The following is a 22,044-nucleotide window of genomic DNA, read 5'->3' as shown; positions in this document are numbered from 1 at the left end:
GAGGGTGGGACATAGTGGACTAGCTTCTGGATGACTGTTAGGTTGACAGAGTCTCGCTACTCCTGCTGTAGCAGCCTCAATAGGTTAACCCTGGTTCTAGGTGTTACTACACTGTCATAATGGGGCACTTACACAGGTGTGAGCACAGACAGGGGCATGCCCAGGGGCATGCAAGGCAGCTAACTCTGTGGCACAGCCCAGGCCTGGCACAAGCCTCCACTGTCCGCCAAGCCTTGGTGTCCCGCTGTTCTGTGCAACCGCCAGGGCTGGAAAGGCACTTTTTGAACAGGTGGACACAGAGCCTTGCCTGGCAGGTGCTGGGCCCTGCGCACTGGGAGGCCGACCCCAAACCAATGGTCCCTCAGCAGGAATTTGCTTCTCTCTCTGGGCCTGCTGAGACAGCTGCAAAGCGGGGCCCGCGCCTCAGGCGGAGTCTGTGGAGCTCCTGCTGCCGCCCAGGCCGGCTCTGCTGTCTCCGGCCCCAGGCGCGGGCACAGGCTCCGCAGGGGGCTGCGCTTCAGACCTCCGCCGCCGGATGCCGCTGTCGCCGGCCCTTGGCGTTGCGTCCGCGGGCCGCTGCAGGGGCGGGCTGCTGCTCGGGCGCGGCGATGGCGGCGGGCGGGGAGCGGAGCAGCACGCGGGACAGGCTGCTGGCGGCGCTGGAGGATCTGGAGCTGCTGGCCAGGTAGCCGCGCGCCCCCGGCCGGGCTCGGCTCGGCCTCACTCGCGCCGCCGCGGCCGGGACCCGGCGGTTCCTGTCTAGCGAGGCAGCGCCGAGAGGCCCCTGGCCAGGTGGGACCCCGCCGGGGCGGGGCGAGGTGCCCTAGGGATGGGGGCTCAGCCCCGAGAACGGGGGCCCGGCCGCTAGCGGTCCGATTCGGGAAGCCGGAGAAAGGGTGCGAGTAACTTACCGAAATCCCTTTCCCTGCCGGGCATGGCCTTGCCGTGAGCGCTGCTTTAACTCCTCCCTGTGTGGAAACTGACATGCACCGTTCTCTGTCGGCTTGCAATCAGGTCGGCTCAGAACTGTCCCTGGACGTCCGAGAAACCAACCTCAAAAGCATTACTCGGGGGGTGGGCGGGATTTGTAATAAAGGCGCTGTTTTTTAGTCTAGTGGCTAGTAAAGTAGGTAACTTAAAATGAACCATTGAAACGTCGGTTGCATATATTACTATAGACATCTAAGACGTCTATTTGATCTACAGCACTTACCTACAAAACTCCCGTCAACTAAGGAAGTGGGCTGTGCCCAGGAAAGCTCATGATACCATCTACATGTTTTGTTAGTCTATAAAGTGCTACCAGACCATTTGTTGTTTTTTAAGTTTAGCACTTACAGTGTAAGTAAACAACAGGCAGGGATAGGACAAGCATTTTTAAAAATCTTGTCTATTTTATTGATCCTTGCCAAAATACTGATAAGTGTTCAAAATACAACTGTGCCTTGTTCTGTATTGCCTTTCTGTGGCCTATTAGTTGGAGGTAGTGTGCACATTAATTGGTCTATATAGAGACCCAGCAAGTGCACACTAAAGGGTCCCCTAGAGTACATAATGAAATACATTTTGAAACTGATCCTCAGTAACCCTTTCCTCCATTTAATCACCCACATATGCTTGGCATTCTTTATTTCACTTCTATCCACATGCCACAGAAATTTCCCCACATTAATTATTCAGTGAAAGTTACTGTGCTGATATCCAAGGTGCAACTGGTGTCCTTTGGCATAGTCTTTTTCCTTCCAGAGAAGCAGGGGCTCTCTATAGATTACCTTTTCAAGTTAAGTTGATAAACGAATGTATTTTCCTATTTATATGGAATACTTTTTGTATTTATCTCAATTTCTGGGGCTATGGCTGGGAAAATGCACTGATCAGTTTCACTTTGGTTTTAGTCAGTTTCTTTTCAGACTGCCATGTTTTGGAATGCAAGTGTTACAGGGAATGTTCTATAAAACCAAGCTTTCCATTTTTTATTTAATCAATATTTTATTTTGGCCTCAGGTTGCTTGCTTTTATAAAACCTAAATCCGGGGCAAAATTTGACTTGAGATAATTGTTTTAAAATAACTTGGCAAACACCTCGGCCGTGTCTAGACTGGCAAGTTTTTCCGCAAAATCATCTGCTTTTGCGGAAAAACTTGCCAGCTGTCTACACTGGCCGCTTGAATTTCCGCAAAAGCACTGACGATCTCATGTAAGATTGTCAGTGCTTTTGCAGAAATACTATGCTGCTCCTGTTCGGGCAAAAGTCTTTTTCCGAAAAACTTTTGCGCAAAAGAGCCAGTGTAGACAGCAGAGATTTTTTTGCGGAAAAGCACGTCTAGATTGGCCATGGACGCTTTTCTGCAAAAAGTGCTTTTGCAGAAAAGCGGCCTGCCAATCTAGACGTGCTTTTCCAAAAATGCTTTTAACGGAAAACGTTTCCGTTAAAAGCATTTCCGGAAAATCATGCCAGTGTAGACGTAGCCCTCAAGTCAAAGGTACTTTCTGTTATTAAGACTAGAAATGATAGAGTTGAATCAATTAGCTGATACAGCAGGGCAGCAAAACCTCTGCCCCAGCAGCCAGGCAGGCAAGAGCTACCCACTCCGCTCCTGGGGAGGTTTTGATGCAGGCTCTGTAGTATAAAGCTAAGCTTTATATTGCAGGGCCTGCAGCATATTTAACTAACTGTGTCACTGCTAAGATTTTTAGCGGATACACAGTTACTGTTCTACACAATTTTTAACATCCCTTATTAAGACAGAACTTGTTCACTTTCTGCCTAAATTTATTTAAAGTCACGTGGTCTGGATTCTGTCATCTGTGGGGGCATATACTAGTATCCATGTGAAACCCATGCTGTCAGTATCACAATTTATGGAAATAAGGGTCTGCCAACATGGAACAGATTTTAGGATCAGAGCCTTTATGTTATACAGAAATTGACAGGCTGCTTAATTTTAACTGTTGCCTATTACGCTTTATTAAATAATTATACTAAAAGTCTAAAAATTGTTCCTACCAAGATCAGGTAATAATTAGGTTCTATAAAGATAGTTCTAAAATGTAAAGAGCAATTCACATTCTTTAAAAAAAAAATCTAAATCCAATTTAATTTATTTTAAAAAATACTATCCAAATTATGTTTCAACTTTATCACTGGAGCACAGTGATTCTTGAAAACAATACAAAGACAAAAATTGGATCTATTCAGATTCTATCTGTTGGGAACTGTGTGAAATTCAAATACAGATTGATGGCAAATAGGGAAAATAGAGTTTGAAATCAGCCACTGATTGATAAAATGAATGTGAAATGCTCATGAGCAAGGTAACTGCTTTAGTCTGTTCCCTGATTCATATGCATTATGTAAATACTACATAATACTGCCTTGACCTTTTTTTCTCATAGATCCATGGGTGTCAGTTCTGTGGTTAAACTTTCTGAAATAATATTGTCACTTTCATTTAACAAAAGCCAACATGCAACATGGAGGACTGGCAACATATTTCCAGTCAAAACGTGTATGTCTTAAAACTGTGACATACAATCTGGAATTGTGGGACTATGTGCCTCCTTAATTCTTCTCTCTGGGTTGTTTGTTATAATGCTATGCTAGTGAGAAGCAACAAAACCCCTCCGGGTTCTGCAGTCGCTCAGCCAACTACATACAAGTACACACCCAGCTAAATTGCATGAATGTTAGAACGTAAGAATGACATACTGGGTAAAACCAATGGTCCATCTAGCCCAATATCCTGTCTGCTGGCAGTGGCCAATACCAGATGCCCCAGAGGGAGGGAAAACAACAGGTAATCCTCAGGTGATACCTCTCCTGTCACTCATATCCAGACATGAATAAGCAATTCATGAATTATACAGAAACACCAGCAAATCCCCCCAGCCCTCAACCTTGCACCCCAAGTGATGTCTAATTTGAAAAATTAAGCAAGATTTGAACTAACAGCTTTTCTCACTCTGCTGCACGTTCCAGGCAGTTGATAGTTCTTGATACACAGCCTGAATTAACTTCTCAGCTTGGGACCAATCTCCTCAGTTCAAAGTTTTTGGCTGTGTTTATACTACATCCCTTACAATAGCGTGACTGCGTCATTGTAGCCATGCCATTCTACAGTTCCCCAAATAAGGGGTGATAGCTTCATCACCAGGAGGTCATCTCCCACTGATAAAGGGCTGCCCATACCAGTGCTGCTTGACATTAAAACTTTTGCTGTTCAAGGGTTGGTTTTTTTCACATCCCTGAGTGACAAAAGTTAAATCAACAAAAGTGCATTATAGACTAGGGATATTAAGAAGTGGGTAATTTGCTAATCGTGTAGTCAGTAAGGGAGGTTAAAGCTCCCAGCTCTTAGTACATTTAAACAGCAGAGCTGCAGCGAGGAGTAGGCCTGGACCTGGTGTGAACTGAGACTGAGCAAGCCCGGCTCAGTCCTGGCTTGTGCCAGGTCTGGGACCTACCCCCAAGTCAGGACTGAGCTGGGCTGCTTGCTGGGCCAGAGCAACCTCTGCCCGTAGCCAGTCTGGGCCGATGTGAACAGGGGCTACTTCACGGCTGCAGCTCTGTCTATGGGAGACAAAGGCTGCTCCGTGGTGAGGCTGAGCCTGCTGCAGGTAGAGGCTGCTTTGCGGTGAGCCTGCCCTGCCCCCTTGTGCTGCTGCCAGCAGTGCAGGAGAAAGAGGGATAAAAGGCTGGGTCCTTTCTCCATTCATTTCATTTCTGACATTTTCATCCTACATATTTCTAACTGAGGACTCCCTTAATACACTGCTGACATTAACTGAGTGCAAGTTATTTACATCTGAATTCATGTCTCATAAGTGTAGGCTGCTGCTTCAGATGATTTCCAATCAGAATTGTATGTCACTTGAAAAACATACTTCTGATCTGCTAAAGAACTGACTCAGAGTGACTGACAAGGGTTTGCTAAACCCAGTCTTCCACAGTTGTTCTTTAATATGACTAATCTGAAGAGTTTGGAATCTGGCTGCTTTGTTCGTTAGTCTGTTCTCTGAAGAAAGCTAAGATATGACCTCATGTCTTGTTTTTCTCCCCGGTCCTTCTATAGGTCTCTTATAATGAGCTTTTTGAATATGGCCTTCAGAAATAGTATTGTCCAACCTCTATAATTGTGAATAGTTTTGAATGAATCTTAATCTTTGAATATGAAGTCTTGCCTGCTATCTTCAGTTGGTAATTTATAGTTCTACATCTATGGGACTGCACAGACTGATTCTTTCTTGCACTTCCCTAATTTGTGTAAAATTAAGGGTAGCACTGATGCAAGAATAATTATATATGGTACTTCGGATTATCTTATTCTCCTTGCTCTTCTGTTTCTGGGCTTGCCACCACTTGTCAATATAGCTTTATTTTTAACATTGCTTGAAGTCTTGCTTCTGGTTTGTCTGGACACTGAGCTATCTCTGGCCTTTGTCTGTGTCCTGTACAATTTCTGTTAGTACCCAAACTGGATATGTCTGCATATGCTTCACTAGGCACTTCCAGTGCTGTGTATTGTGTTAATATCAAATCTAAATGTAAAATTTTTAGCATCTGGATTCATCCGACTCTCATCTTTCCATATACAGTTCTTTCTCGGCCCAGAGAAAGTAGCATTTTATATATGGAGTAAGGTATTCCTCCACACAGAGAATTCATTTAAGCTTTTCTTTCAAAGTTCAGAATCTGTAAAATTTTCTCTCCCATTTCCTATGTTCAGCAGGTTTTGTTAGTGACATTTAGATGCTGTAACTCTTCTCCTGTCTTTTTTCCAGGAGTACCAAGAATGTTTGTTTTTCTCTTCAATATGTTGTCATCATCACAGAGCTTGGTAACAAATTGGTAAGGGGATTCTTCTCTCTTGAGATGCTCCTGTGCCATGATCTTGGGTACCCTAGTGTTCTTTCTTTTTCCTTGTATTAATTTTTTTTCTTTTAATAAATTCACATGTCCTGTTAATGTATTTTTGAAAGTCTTCCATCTCACCAAGTAGCATCATTAATCAGACACTTCTTTGCCAACTAGGGACAAATGGAATCCTTGTAACTTGGCTAGGAGTTAAAAAATGGTTACAGATAAGGATTGTCTTTTATTTAGTGAGACATGGACATAACATCTCCTGCTAATATGTCATCCAACTAGGTACTCAGTGTTATCGTGTCATACCTACCTACCTTTTCTATACCACTATTGATCTGCTGCAATGTGAATGGCTCAAGCATAAAAAATGTTTGTTCTTTTAGCCATTCAGAGCTACTAGTTCTTTGAATGTATTTGTATAAATAAGCTGATTTCTGATTTTTTTAAAATTTCAGTTAAAAAAAAACTTGAGAGAGTTAGTCTCTAGTCATATTTATTTTTACTGGAAATGTAATGTTATCAGTTTTTCATCTTGTATATTCTGTTTTGTTAAGTAAACATGACAACATTCATTCAAGTGTTTTTATCCACATGCCCTACCTAGATCTGTGAGAAGAAGAGGGTCAATTTTTTGTTCAGTTTATTAAAAGTTTTTGGTTTTGATACAGTTTAAGAAACTCTTTATCACCAAGTTCTTTGTTGACTGACCCTATGCATACCTGTTGGAGGTAGGATGTCTAAATAGCATAGATTTTGGTCTCCTTTCAAGGTGACCCCAAAAGCTTTTAAAAGGTTCTATCATGACTCTTGTGTAAATTCATTGAAGGAAATGGGATTGCACAGATTTGAATGACGGAACTTGGGTTCCTTTCTTCTCACACTCAGTTTGATGCTGAATTTAGGTTGATTGTGATCAATTAGTAGTTTTAGTTGCAGACTAAACACCTTTGATATGAAAATAGAGGGTCAGTAACCATGGACTTCACCTTAAATACAAACATTGTTAAGCATGTTATTTTACCAGAAACACCCAGTTACTATCCAACTTCAAAGTTGCTGAATATATTGGCCTTTTCTCATTTTTCTCTTTGAAAAGATGTACCATAGGAATGATTGCAAATTTTGAATTTGCAGGTAATATTTTAATATTGTTTATATATTGATATAGTTATACAGACACAACTATTCTTTACAGAAAAATCAAGCTTAAATGGTTCATGTTGCTGCCTGGTGGAAAAGGCTGAACTCCCATGTTTTGCATGATTTCTATTGGGTTTTTGTTAAACTAGAAATAGTAATACTGAAAGAAGAGAAGTTAAATGTTCATCTTTGTCTGGTGTTGAAATATAAGATAAGCCAAAATGAACCAAACCCAAGCAAACAAGAACAATCTGTTCATGTGAAAACTCTACGGATCTTGCAACATTTTCCTATAGAATTCCACTGACATTAGGGTTGCCAGGTGTTCGGTATTTTCGCTTCCTGTCCGGTAAAAAAAAAATCCAGAAAATTCTGGACACCTAAAATGTCCGTTATTTTCTGATTCTTTCCCGGGCAGGAGTCAAAAATCCTGGGTGCTTACCTGGTTCCACAGGGGAGCTGTCTGGCTTGGAATAGGGAGACAAGATGGCGAATGGCCACCAGCAGGCTGTTAGGGCCAAAAAGCTTCAAAAGCATTTCTTAAAGGGGCCATGCTGGTCTTTTTTTTTTCTCAACAAGTTTGGTCTTCCCCTTTTTTTTCCTCAACAGAATTTTTCCCCTGGTGTTTTTTTTTTGGGGGGGGAGAGAGGGAGGTATTTTTGGTTAAACTGTCTGGCAACCCTAACTGACATGGTTTAATAATCAGTAGTGGGAAGAATTGATTTGGTTGGAAAGGGGTCTGTCAGGTTTGGGAGACTTAAAGCTAAGACTCCATTAGTCATAACTAGTCTCTGGCTCAACTTGATCTCATGATGATGGCCAAAATGGCATTGAATTCCAGTCTATTTGGTGATGTATGAAATGAGGTGTTGGCTGGTCCAGTTCTTACTGAATTCATACCCAGGTCTGATAAACCAGTGTGTCTCAACCAGTGGTACGAGTACCCTTAGAGGTAATCGAGAGAAGTCTGAGGGGTACATCAACACCACTGAAATTTGGAGAAAACTGAATTTTTGTTTTAAGTTTTACAGCGCTTTATTATTTTTGTACTTTTTACACCCAAAAATTTCATTGCCGGCTACAATTAAGTTGTTTAAAGAAATGTGTTGCAGTGGTAGAAAAAATTGTGTGTCTGAAAACTGTAGATACTAGGGGTGACATATTTTTTTAAGGGGGTACTTTATTAAAAAAGGTTGAGAAACGCTGTTATAAACCACTATACAATTGGCATGTTGCTTAGCCGACTTGTGCTAAGAACGGAAACTCTTATCTTGAATCTATGGAAATCAATGGAAAGTCTTCCACTGACTTAACTGGGCTTTGGATTTGGCTCCAAAGGAGCCAGGGCTTTGCATGTGTTGGAATTAGGGATGGAATTTCTTCACTGGAGGGAATTCATGGATATTGAGACATATTGCCTGAATTTAGTTAATTTTGATCATTTGTATTATGTTTCATCACTGTATCAAGAAGCCTTTGAAAAGTAGTAAATAAGAAATAAACATTGGGTTGGATTCTCTGCTGCATTCAGTATCTCCTGGCTGCAACAGAGGGGGAAGTGATGGTTCTTTCTGTTCCTGTCCCCCAGCATGCTTTTGTGCAGCTGGGATGTTCAAAACATGCTTCTCAGTTGTGGCCCTCAGGGGTTGTCCATCAGTAGAGAGCTGAGGAATGCAGAATGCTATGTAAGCTGGGAACACTGTCCACACTTGAGAAATGTGGCATTCTATGCTCACTTTACTCTTGGGGGAATTGTAGGGAATTGCAGACATGCAAAATTTGTGTGTCCATTTTTTTGCTGCATAAAATAAATTTCTGGCATGATTATATTGTGTTGTTTTGACAAATAAAATATGCAGACATTTCAAATATCGTTTTCAGAATTTTTAATTTTTTGGCTCAGGAATGTCCCTTGCACCACCAGAGTAGCACAGTCAGACTGAATATAAGAATCTTTTCCATTATTACTACTCTCCTTTGCACCCTGTAAAGCAGAAATGAAACCAATGTCAGTGAGGAAATTCCTTTAAGGGGATATTACCAACTCATACTTGCCTCAATTTAAATATAGTGTATATATCTATAATGTAACATCCATAGAAATATTTTCACAATGATTTGAAACTTCAGTCAAAATAATTATTAAAAAACCACAACATCCTGCAGTGTTTGAAACACAAGCAGGCAAGATCTATGAATCTGAATGTGAAACTGACTAAAAGCAAAACTGACTTCCTTGAAATAGGAAAAAAAAAGTAAGCAAAGAATAAAACTAGTGACAAAACAACTTGTATTTTTAAAATTCCACTTGAATAATCCTTGGTGGTTGGTTTTAACAGGTGTAAAAAATGTGCTTACAGTGTGTGATTTTTCAGGTTGATGATGTCCCTTAAAATGCTTCCTGTTGGTGTCATGCTTATACTCAGAGAATGTCAGCCTGACACCTTTCATAGACACAAATGTCATTTGAAATAACGGAAAGTACTTTTGAAATAGTCTTATTCGCCTTAAATTGAAAGGCCATTGCCAAAGTTTTTAGGTCCAAAGTTAGATCAAGCTTTCCTTGTATGTTTGTAAAATCTAATTAGAGTTTTTACTAAAAAATAAAAGCTTTGATACTTCTAAATTTTCCAAAGGGTTGTCTTAAATATTGAAATATTTTTAAGATAAAAATACAATGTCACTAGTACATTTTAAAAAACGTATTGGGGACAATCTCACCTCATTTCTACATAAAGAGTAGTTTAGAATATTGTTTAAAAATGTAAATTTCATTTCAGGGAACTGATTGAAATTTTGGCAATTTCAAGAAACCAGAAACTCCCACAACCAGGAGAGGAGAGCCAGGTAAATAAACTTTCATAAGTATTTGTCTATGCAGTTAACCTCCACATTCAGCCTTTTTCTCCCTATTTAGTCTAGCATTCAGGCTAACTGAGGTTGGAAATTTTTATCAACACTGCTACTTTCAAAGTTTAGTGGTAAGAGCCCAATCCTGCTTCCAGGAAACTCAGTGATAACACCCCTTACCTTTCTCACCATCAGAGAGGCAAGGACTTTGCCCTGAATTAGTGAAATGCTGGTTGTGTTCAATAGGACTGAAATCCTATGAAATGTGAGAGCAGTGATTTAACAGACTCTTCAGTATTTTGCATGTTCAGGGCTTGATTCAGTCTCCTGCTGTGGCTGTAGGCAGTGTTCCCTCTAAGATTTTCCACCCATGAGCAGAGCGAGTTTTGTCTTGTGCACCAGTACTGAGTTCATGTGGGCTTGTTCAGATGTGTGCCACTGTGGCACCCAAGTTATTAATAAATATCTTATAAATGTCTCCCTTTTCCCTCTGCTGCCATGTCTCCCACCCTCCCCTCGCCCCATCTGCTCCCCTGATACTTGGTGCTGCTACCTGCCCATCACCCTCCTCTGCTGTTCTGGCTCCTGCCCTTCTCACTCCCCTTAGCCCTTTGTGGACCTGCCTCCTCCCCATCCTCCATGACGCCTGCACCAGCCCTTCTCTTCCCCGTGTTCCCACTCTTCCTCTAGCCCCACTCTGATCATCTGTAGCTACCCTTCTCCATCCCCTCTCCTAACACCTCCCTCAACCCACCTGCCCTGCCTCACCTCTGGTACTTGTCCCTCCCCTCCAGGTGTCTGCCCTGGCATTTGTGTCTCCTCCACCCTGCCCTTTGGTGCTTGCCCCTTTCTTCTCCTGCCCTGGCCTCCTCCTCTCCTCTCAGCACAAGCCCCTTCCCTCTCCTCATCCACCTTCCCCTTAGTTATCCCCTTACTTCTTCCCTAAATTTCTGCCTTCAACGTGGAAAGCAGTTTGCGGGGGCTGGAGCCGGGGCCACGGTACTATTTTTAGTACCACAATCCCAGCCCCAGCCGCTCCTGGGGTAGGACTGCGTGCTGGGACTGGAGCAGAGGCCACCCGCGGTGCTATTTTTAGTAATACGGTCATGGTCCCTGCGTGCGGCCCCAGCTCCAGCTGGAGTAAAGCGGCAGCTGCACGATGCCTGTTCCAGCTCGCACAGCCTCACTGGAACCGCACACCTCACACATCCCCAGCTCCAGGCAGAGTAAAAGGGGAGCCGCCACTACCAGGAATCCACCAGGCCACTGGCTGCCGCCACTATTCACCTTCCTTTCCAGCAGGAAGGTTGAGCAGTGAGCAGTGCTGCATGGCTCTTAAAATGACATGGGCAGACCTAAAATTTGTAGTGCACAGGCATGCAGCTTAGTGGGAACACTGGTTGTAGGTACTCCAAGGGCTGTAGAGCAGCTTCTTGCTAACTCCTGCATGTTCCTTGAGCACTGGTGGCGAAAAGTATGAATATTCTGGTCAAGAAGCTTATTAGATGGCTTGTTGAGTGCATGTCTGGAGAGTTCTGAAGAAAATTGTAGCCAGCTATTTCCTTTTGTGATCCTTTGTCCTGATGATCTTCATTCACTCTCCGTCTAGCACTTTATCAAAATCTCAGCTAGTTCTCTCCCTCTGTGGCTTGAGCATGGATTTGTGTGTGTGATGAATTGTCCAATTATTTGATATCTTTTTAAGAAAATAAATCCCTAGTACATACAGGAAGGAGAATTAATTATACTTTCTCTTTCCTGATTACTTAAAACAGGCCACCTAAGGTAGCTGACAGTTTCAGAAGACTTTTCTCTAAGGGGAAATTGAGACTGAAAACAGCAAAGATTAAATGTGAACATATGTAGTACTAGTTTCAGTAATTTACAATTAATCTTTCTCTTATTATCTACTGTAACTTATTCTCTTGCACTAGCTTCAACATCAGGCTTTCACTCTTACAAATTCAAAGATGAATTTCTAATGGAAGACCCCATTAATTCAATTTGTGTTCTGAAACTCCTGCTGTGCTCTCTAAACGTTGAACATCCTTGACTGTGATAAAGATTTTGTAAGCAGAATTTCACTCAAAATTGTGTAGATGCATGAAGCAGAACAGACTGCTTTGTATTGAGTGTGTGGTGCCGAACATAAGTAAGGACTTTATCAAAAGAGTAAAGAGACACAGCTAGAAGATTCACGGAGAATATACCTTCACTTAGTGGATACTTGAGTGTAGTTTGTGGATTACATCTGTGCTTTAGATGAGGCCAGCTATTAGATGCCCATACTACAATGTCTTGCAAAGTAACCCTTCTGAAAAGAGAAGATGATTCTGCATTCCAGCATACACCATGTTTAGTGAGAGGGCTAATCATACCACATGACATTTGAGAACATAGCAACTTCTAGTTTGGTTATAGAAACTTCCTCTTTTCTTTGGTGGCAGCAGAATAACTTACTCCATCTGGAGTGGCACAGGGAGTCAGAGCTGTGAATCTGAGCTTCTGAATCAACAGAATTTAGGAGTGCCACAGAGGTAGCCCAGGAAGTTGTCCATGGGAATAGGCACAGTAATATTGACTGAAGGAGCACTGTTGATAGGTTTGGGAAAAATGTGGTCTTGACTCCCCTATTCTACCCAAATGGGCCATTATTTTCATGTGACACTTCCTTGTATTTCTAAAATAAATCTTATAGTTTTGGACAAAAAATAAATGCATTACACTTGCTAGATTTGGTTTAGGCAGCACTAAACTACATGTGTGTGAAACCTATTTATAGAAACATTAAACTATTGTTTCAGTTCTACTTACCAGCACTGTGATGTCTGTGCTCCTATGGCTTCTGGCCTTATGTCTATAAAAACACTTCTTAGTGCAATAGGAGGACATACCAGTTTACAATTAAGGCTAACAATCATGGCAGGATGAGTCTTCGAAAATTAGGGGAGAAAAATAACTGCAATAGAATGTGGAGGTAACTGTTCTTTGTGCGTGAGAGGTTGAGGGGGTAGAATGGGGCCGGTAGTAATGAAAGGACCACATCCCAGATCTACAGAGATTTTCCTGCATAAAACACAGACTCCTCCACTTTCAAAAGTGATTTGCTTGCCACAAACTGTTTCAGTTGCACAGCTATTGAAGATACCTCTTTCAATCTCAGTGTCCAAAATTGGCAGCTTCACTGTGGCTTGAGTGTACTTGTTATGTCAGTTTGCTATATGTAAAGTATTTTTTTTATTTAGGACATTCTAGTTAATACCCAGGGGTGATGAACTAGTATGGCCAGGGCTTTGAGTGATGTATTGGGCAGTGTCATAATTAACAGTGCTGGAGCTGAAAGGTTCATAACTAATATTAAGAATTAATTATTTATTAACTGAATGAGGAAAATTGGCATCTTTTTGGTTCTTATTTCCATGTGTTAGGCAGCAGTCTCAGCAAGACAAATCCAACAGTGATGTGGGTTGGGATGACCTAATTTTGCTAAACTGAGTCAAATTAGTAGCTTCTCTGGTACCCAAGAAACAGATATGTTTCATGTCTGCGTGTTCAAATTTAATATTGAAACTTGTATCTACCTTGACAGATGAATGGAAAGTTCTTGTCTGCATTCATCAATAAAATCCTCCAACATACCAGCTTTGCTACAAACAAATACAGTGTTTGTACTTTTAGCACATGTACTTGACGTATACTCAGATTGCAGTTTGGTCAGTCTGGATTGTAGGTTATCTTGCAGCGTAGAAGAGTTGAAAACTTCATTTTATGTTAAATGTTTTGTTTTAGAGAATTCAACCAAATCAGAATAAATATCTCAGATCTGATTTCTGTTGTTTCTCCTAGCACTGGATACTTCTTCATAGTGTAGCTGTGGATTTTATAATTAATCAAGATAAATAAGTTTCATAAAACAATTGTTATGACAGATCCTGGAGTTGCTGATCCAGAGAGATGGAGAGTTTCAGGAATTAATGAAACTGGCACTCGATCAGGGGAAAATCCATCATGAAATGCAGCTATTAGAAAAAGTAGTCGAGAAGCGGGACAGTGATATTCAGCAGCTACAAAAACAACTGAAGGAAGCAGAGCATATACTGGTAAATATATAGATGAAGTGTTTGCTTTGAGAGTTGTTGTTTGGGAAGGCAATAAAGGATGGTTGTGCATAGCACATAGTTCTGGAAAAAACATTTATTTTTAATTTAAGAAGATTAAATGCATGAATTCTTCTTGAAAGCTTGGGAATTATGCTTTTAATAGATAAAGTTAAGTAAAAGTTACTGAGGTGCTCTCTCTTGCTTTTTGGAAATGCCATAATGGTAATTTTCATCCAGCCTATATTACTCTCCTTTCATAATAATTTTACACTCCACCTTACCCCTTGTTTTCATTATTTGAAATATTTGAGGTGAAAATAACTCCTATTGTAAATACTGAATAGGTAAAATGTGCAAAATCAAACTACTGAATACAGGTGCTGGTTAAATAAGGAAAGAGTAGAAGGAGAAATGAATGTTGTACAGGCAGTCCCCGGGTTACGTACAAGATAGGGACTGTAGGTTTGTTCTTAAGTTGAATTTGTACGTAAGTCGGAACTGGCGTCCAGATTCAGCCGCTGCTGAAACTGACCAGCGGCTGACTACAGGAAGCCTGAGGCAGAGTTGCTCTGCCCTGGGCTTCCTGGAATCAGCCGCTGATCAGTTTCAATAGCAGCTGAATCTGGATGCCTGGGACAGAGCAGCTGGGGGGCTGCAGCGGCTGAATCAGGATGCCTGGGGCAGAGCAGCTAGGGTGCTGCCAGGTTGGTCCAGTAGCACCGAGGAGCGGTGCTGCAGGACCAACTGGCAGCGCCCCAGCTGCTCTACCACAGGCGTCCGCGAGAAAAGCCTGGTCTGCTGGGGGGGCCCAGCAGTCCAGGGAGTCGCGGAGCAGCTTTTCTCGCCCCGGAGGACATGGGCGGCGGGACCGCGGCGTGTCTGGGCGGTCCCCGCCGCCCGCGTCCTCTGGGGCAAGAAAAGCCCCGTTCGTAAGTACGGATCCGACATAAGTCGGATCTGCGTAACCTGGGGACTGCCTGTACTTCACATTTAGCCTGCCCCTCCCCCTTTGAGAAAACAGGCAACCCTTTGAGCAACTTGGACTAGCGAAACCAATGGCTATATGTGGGCATCACAACTGATATTGGCTGGTAGTTAGTTAATTTCTCTGACATTCTAGAAACATTACTGTGCTTACATAGCAAGACAATCTTTATTTAAAACACTTGTATATTTTGCAAACATTCATATAATAAAATGTTGATTTGACTTTCATTTTAGAGGAAATTTTAATAGCATAAGTGGATAAATTTTTCAGGGCCTCTTTAACTGAACCTAAGGTTATAAGTTAATGAATCATTGAAGAATATTTTTTCTTGAATAACTAGGCAACAGCTGTTTATCAAGCAAAGGAAAAACTAAAATCAATAGAAAAAGCAAGAAAGGGTGAGTATCAGTAGTTTATTAAACTATTATGAGGCTTTGAAACTATATAGCTTGCAGTAATTTATCTAAAGTTCTATGTACGCATGTAAGTTGATTTTTTAAAATTGTATCATGTAACAGTTTAAGAATCTGTATAAATTAAAAATCTGTGTAAAATGCTACATGGGTGTAAGGGATTTCAATTTAATTTGGGATCTCTAAATCTTATAAAAGGTTTTGTAAAACTGGACTGGAGTGGGTTTTATTTTGGAGAGGATGTGGTCTGCTTTTGGGGAACATAACATTGTAGTTTTAGGGTCTAGCTCAAAATACATTTCCTTCAGAGTTCATTAAAATTAGCTTAGTTTGTGACACAAGGCACTTACCTAATATGCTGGCCTATGGTTTGTATCTAACTTTTTTTTGAGGGGAAGGGCAGACCATTACTTTTTTTTTAAACGGATGTTAACAATGCTACTTACTAAAAGTTATTTCTTGCCCTCAAGACTCCCTGCCAATATACTAGATATCTAGGAAAATCAGTTACAGCATGTCCATGACTATGGTAGTCATTTGTACAAAAGAGGTGGGAAGGTATTTTATAGCTATTAACAGAATATTTATAATTATTTGTGATTTTCACCCAAAATGATCTCAGGGCATTTCATAATATATACATTGCTCAAAACAAAGCCATTTACGGAGTGGAGAGTGACTCCTGTCTGGCACATGCACAGTGCATGATGGTAAGAGAAAAGGGAAGAGAATTTTAGTTAACTACACTAGGGCAAGTCCCTACTATTACAAAAATGCCTTTGTATCTTAGAATCAGTTTGTGTGTGGATCCTAAAAGTCTCCTACGAAAGACTCACCTAGCTCTTGCACAGCCTTTTCTTATGAGTAGATATCAATGTACTTTACAAAGTAGACTTCAAAATTAGTCTGCCTCACAAGGCTGAAAAACTCAATGTCCTGGGCAAACCTTCTGGAAGTATGATAAATGTTATTGAATTAGATTGAATCCCTTGGGGTGTTCATTGTATTAAAAATGCAATGGTGCACGTGTTATTGTGGAATTGTATATAACTGCTCTAGGAGAAGGAGGGGGATGCTAATGCCATTCCTATATGTGCACATATACTAGTTTAAACTGGATTCCCCAGGGAACAAGAGACAAGAAAAGGATTTTTTTTTGATAAACAGCCTGGTTTAAAACAGCTTATGGCCTTCTTCCTGATTTAGGAGATGGACAGGACCTCTGGTCTGCGGAGGGCCACTTTGCTTAGGGAAGGATTGGAAAGACTTGGCCTACTGAGGCCCCGTAAGACTGTGCTTCTTTTGAAATGAAGCTCTGATGAACTTGAAACCACAAGGAAATCCCTTGGGTTGGGTATTGAAGGACTGCTCCTATCGGAGCCCCTGTTAGGGTTGGGGTGATCTCTGGTAAGCTTATTAGTGTGGGGATAGGCTCTTTTATTGTTATTAATGTTTTCTCTGTGGTACTTTTAACAATAACATAGGCATGCATAGGAAGAACTGTGTGATATCTTAAAACTCAGCCAATTACTCTGTTGTTAGTATCTGAAAAGAAAGCAAATAGAGCTGGTTAGGCAACCTCTCCCAGTTGGGAATAATATAGTAATGGCTGGGAACTGTTCTAATTGGAGATACCCTGGTCAAAGGGAGAGAGTTGAGTGAGATGATGGCCAAAGAAGCATGAAGCCTTGAGTGGGCTTTCCTTGCTGGTCATAGAGGTACAGTTGCCCTGAACTGTGGCACTATCCTCTATGCCAGTGGTCCCCATCTTTTTTTATGCCCAAGATCACTTTTGAACTTCAAGGGTAACCCAAGATCTACCTTGCTCCTTCTCCAAAGCCTCACTAACTCCATTTCTTCATTTCTCCCCACTTGCCCGGTCTCTCGCTGTCTGCTATACTCAGTCACTTGTACTGGGCTGGGGCAAGGGTTTGGAAGAGGAATTAGGGTGCAGCGGAGTATGAATGCTGGCTCTGAGAGGCGGCTCAGGGCTGGGGATTGTGGTGATGGCTCTGGGAGGAGGTTGAGTGTTGTGGTGCAGGCTCCTGCAAGGTGACATTTACCGTTGGCAACTCTAGGTCATTGGTGCAGCAAAGCTGAGGCAGGCTCTGTGCCTGATCTGGCCCCATTCTAGAGCTCTGCGTGGATACAAATCTCTACCTGCAGACAGACATTGATATACATTGCTCAGCAGAACTCTGCTCCCCAGAAACTTTGCAGCCAAAGGTGAGGAGCCCAGTGCCACCGCTCTCAGGAGCCAGCATCCTGCACTGGCAGCTCCTCCTAGCCCTGCCACCACTGGGGCTCTACAACCCTAGATAGGAGAGGCAACTGGCATTAGGCTGGTGGCGGTACAGTCACACAGCTGGGAGAGCTGTCAGTGCATGGTGTTGGTTCCTGAGTTCAGCAACCTCTCCTTTGGTTGCAGCACCTCTTATGAGCTCTGAGGATCAGTGGATATTGGTTTCTGTCTGCTGGTAAACATTTTATTCATCCAGGGTTCTTCATGCTGCTTCCCCACCATATGCATGGGGCTGGCAGCATGGGGCCGAGGCAAGTAGGGAGCCTGCTGAGTGCTAATCGTGCTTGACTGGGAGACTTTCCAGGATTGGCCAGTTGATTGCAATCCTATGCAGTGCCTGCATATTGGAGATATCCTTGAGGTTATGCTAAAATATTACATTGTTGCTTTCTCTTTGGAATTATCAAAGTGTTAATTAATCTAAAATTACCAAGTCAGGCACCCTCTTGAGTGTATTTTCCCGTGCTTTTCCCATGTTAACTTCTTTTCCCCTTTCACAGGTGCTGTTTCATCTGAAGAAATAATTAAATATGCCCACAGAATTAGTGCCAGCAATGCTGTTTGTGCTCCTTTGACATGGGTACCAGGTAAATGTCACGTTTGAAAAATTAGCTGCTTGAGTCTGTCATACTTTCATTGATGGCATGACATGGAAATGTCCTTTGATTACAATATAGGAGCTATGATTAATGATCACCATTTAATATTTGCTTGGATTTTATAGAGTTTTCCATTATTAAAAAGTATTTTTTGGCCTAAGATACTAGTATCTTTTATTCCCTTGTTGAATACCTTGGAGTAAAATGTAGTGGAAATTTTGTATGTCCCTTTGGATAGCCATAAAATCCACAGCTCCTGGATTCCCTTAATAAGTTGCTACTGAATGTCCTCCATTGGGTCCCTGTTTTCTGTGAGGCCCAATTCAGGGTCTTGGTCCTAATTACAGCCATTAATGGGTCTGAACAAGATATACTAACGACTCTCTCTCTCCAGTCATGTTCCTCTGAGACTACAGCTTTAATCACGGAACGTGGAAACTATACAGAAATATTCAGTGATGGGTCTCAGTATCTAGAACTAGCCCTCCTGCAGCAGATCAGAATATGTACTTTTCTAAAGAGCAAGGCCAAGAACTGAAATGAAGTCTTGCTAATAGTAGCAATGTGAACAGAGATACAGGTTGAACCTCTCTAGTCTGGCACCCTCAGGACCTGACAAGTGCTGCACCAGAGAATTTGTCAGACCACTGGAGGTCAATATTGTTTAACAGCATTACCAACACTTCCACTGTTTACTAGGCTCTTAGATGATATTTAGGGGTAAATTAGAACTAAATAACAGCACAGAACACTGAGAGACAGGGCTAGTGGCTGTAAACAAACTCCATGGGACTGCGGGAGACTAGGCCACACTCATGATAAGTGGACATCTGGCTAACTAAAATCATGCTGGACCATAGATGTTGCTGGATCAGTGTGTGCCAGACTGGAGAGGTTCAACCTGTATATCGTTTAAAGTGAGTTTCTTGTGTACTACTTTTTTTGCTGAGCTTGAGAAAACAAATGTAAATGGAGAATATATTTGGATTTAATTGCTTACAGAACAGGTGTGCTTCCCATTGCTGATGTAAACAATCAACACAGTTTTCTGTTCAAAAAGCATTACAGGAAAAGATTAGCACTAAATAGCTGATAGTTATCTTGCAGATGTTAGCTTTGTTCTAATAATATAAAAACAATTTGTTTTTAAGGGGACCCACGCAGGCCATATCCTACAGATTTGGAGATGAGGAGTGGCCTATTGGGTCAGATGAACAATCCGTCCACTAATGGAGTTAATGGACACTTGCCAGGGGATGCGCTTGCAGCGGGCAGATTGCCAGGTAATGGAAGGATTTAGATGTGTATGCAATGAATACAAGAAATACCATAACCATAACAACTATGAATTTAATTCCCTCCAAAATATCCCTTAGTGATATCAAGTTAGAACAAAAACAGCTAAAAATTCTGGATAACACGGTTCCCTGGCAGTAAGGGATTGTTAAACAAAGTAAGCAGTTTGAAAGGCTGGCCTGGTGATATATAAGAACAAGATAAAAAGTATTCTATTTTATTTGTAACACTGCTAAATCAAATTGAGATAATTGAATCATATTGGCAAATCAATGGGAAAAATGATTCTTTTAAAATCATACACCTAAAATATGGAAATTTTTCAGAGCAAATTACAGGTTTCTTAGCAATGAAAACGAATATGTTGTTTTGAATCACAAAAAGGAAGTTGAGATATGTATGAATCAGAAGATTTTTCTCACTTCTTTAATTTGTGGTCTATTATCAATAGACTAATCACATGTATTTAAAAGATCCAGATCTACAACTGGTGAACTCATATTTACTACTAAAGATAACTTGTTATTGACAAAACAATTTAAATATTGTGCGGTTAAGTGTGAGAATTAAGGATTAAAATTGAAATGGCTAGAAACTGTGAATGTAGAATGCAGTGGATTAGTTATGCAGGGTGATGGGTGGTTTTTACCCTTCCAAAAGTTGATTACAGGAGAACAAAACTTCGATATTGGATTAAAAAAAAGTCTTTCAGTTGTTGTCTGTCCAACTGTTTGTAGTTATGAAAAGCTTGTTTTCAAAAGTTAAGCTTAAGGTAGGACACATCTAAAAGCAAAAGTTTCTTATTGCAGCTGTTCTAGAGAAACTGTATTTATATAAATACTAGCTTAGAAACCACAAATTCAGTCCTTAACCTAGCAGTGAAGTCTTGGGCAAATTGTTCACCTCTTTCCAGAAAGGTGAAATGCAGATGATAACATTCACTCATTTCTCAGTGCAGAGATGACATGAGGGAGGCACATGTCCCCCAAAAAGTCTTGGATAGAAGGGGGAAGCAGCTGACCAATAGCCAATTGGGGCCAGAGTCTCTGGGCATCTGGGTGGACTAGTGAGGTGGTGGGGGAGGGCCTGGGACTCTCAGAGGAGTCCAGCCCCTCTGCATTCACTGGCAATGGTGAGGGAATCGAAGCAACGTGGCCTCAGCTCATGTTGCTTGGGGGGGAGGGGGACTGCCCCCCTCTGATGGAGCAGGCCTTACTGTAGTAGAATGGTTCATTTACAAGAGACTTTTACAAGAGAAGAGCTTGGTACTGAAAATGAAACTTTTGAAAATGTTTAACAGTATACACAGCTGTGCCTCTTTGCAGATGCATGGGCTTGTCTATTTAAAGGCTGATATTCATCTAATGATTATGCTATCAAAGCACTGTATTTATATATTTATTTTTCAGATGTGCTTGCCCCTCAATATCCCTGGCAGTCGAGTGATATCTCAATGAACATGCTACCTCCAAATCATAGCAATGACTTTATGCTGGAGCCTCCAGGGCATAATAAAGAAAATGAAGATGATGTAGAAGTTATGTCAACAGACTCCTCAAGCAGTAGTAGTGACTCGGATTAAGTACTGAAAAGGGACACCATTCCAACCAAATAGACTTCTTTCCTCTGGTGAAGGCAGGTTGGATGCTGTTCATCAAAAGCTGAAATGCCAGCTGGATACAGTGGCTTCACTGTGACAAAGCCAGTTTACATCTAGGATGATGGTTTTAAAATGGTGACCTCTTTGTTGCTCTATCCACAAGGTGCTCAATTAAAACAAGCAAAAACTGGTGGTAACTTTTTGCTGGACAGAGTTTTGCCAGATTTCCAATGATTGTTCTTTGTAAACTATATTTTTTACTATGCATTAGACAAAATATGTTTCTGGAAGGAAGCTGTAAGGGGAATCTCCTGGGATGTTTGTTAATAATTTCATTCTTTTGATAATAGCCTTTCTCTTAAGGCGTACAAATGTGTACAGCTGTGTAGATTTTAAAGGTTGGCTCCTTTGTTAGCTACTGCCAGAACTCAAGTGTTTGGTCATCTTGTGTATTATGAGAACAAAAATGTGGTGTGACAAGCTGTTATACAAAAGTATTTTTGTAATTATTGTACTATATAGTGAATTTGTTATAAATAAAAAAATCAACTTTGATGTACTTTTATATTTCAACTTGCAGAATTTAATCTTGGACTAGCTTCTCTGCCTATCATGTTTGCACAGAAAGAAACCCCTATATAGTTGTTATGAGAGAACAAACAGTTTCTATTGACCCTCATTCATGGTTCTCTGAAATTTTGATTAGGGCTTCATTATTAATCACATGATTTAAAAATTATTAAACAAAAGAATACCATTTATGTAAATATTTGTTGATATTTTCTACATTTCAAGTATATTGATTTCAATTACAATGCAATACAAAGTGTACAGTGTTCACTTTATTACAAATATTTACACTGTAAAACATATTTTTCAATTCACCCAAT

The 22,044-nt window shown here is 41.2% G+C and overlaps 1 protein-coding gene across 1 annotated transcript; it reads left to right on the top strand.

Annotated features, from left to right (window-relative positions):
• The first annotated feature begins 202 nt into the window (after positions 1–202).
• On the top strand, positions 203–21,713 carry MED4 (mediator complex subunit 4). Its single transcript, XM_075919036.1, has 7 exons — positions 203–685; positions 9,787–9,853; positions 13,786–13,956; positions 15,285–15,342; positions 18,160–18,246; positions 19,410–19,541; positions 20,964–21,713. The coding sequence occupies exons 1-7, from the start codon at positions 354–356 to the stop codon at positions 21,134–21,136; spliced, it is 1,020 nt and encodes a 339-aa protein (XP_075775151.1). The 5' UTR covers positions 203–353; the 3' UTR covers positions 21,137–21,713.
• The last annotated feature ends 331 nt before the right edge of the window (positions 21,714–22,044 follow it).

Source organism: Pelodiscus sinensis, chromosome 1 (assembly GCF_049634645.1).
Source record: "Pelodiscus sinensis isolate JC-2024 chromosome 1, ASM4963464v1, whole genome shotgun sequence".
In the NCBI taxonomy this organism is placed as follows: domain Eukaryota; kingdom Metazoa; phylum Chordata; order Testudines; family Trionychidae; genus Pelodiscus; species Pelodiscus sinensis.
This window is presented reverse-complemented; position numbering and strand designations above follow the sequence as displayed.

Coding starts and splice junctions, on each gene's coding strand:
- MED4 (XM_075919036.1), top strand. CDS start 354: ATGGTCCCTCAGCAGGAATTTGCTTCTCTCTCTGGGCCTGCTGAGACA. Junction 9,854..13,785: donor AACCAGGAGAGGAGAGCCAG/GTAAATAAACTT, acceptor TTGTTATGACAG/ATCCTGGAGTTGCTGATCCA. Junction 18,247..19,409: donor TCCTTTGACATGGGTACCAG/GTAAATGTCACG, acceptor TTTGTTTTTAAG/GGGACCCACGCAGGCCATAT.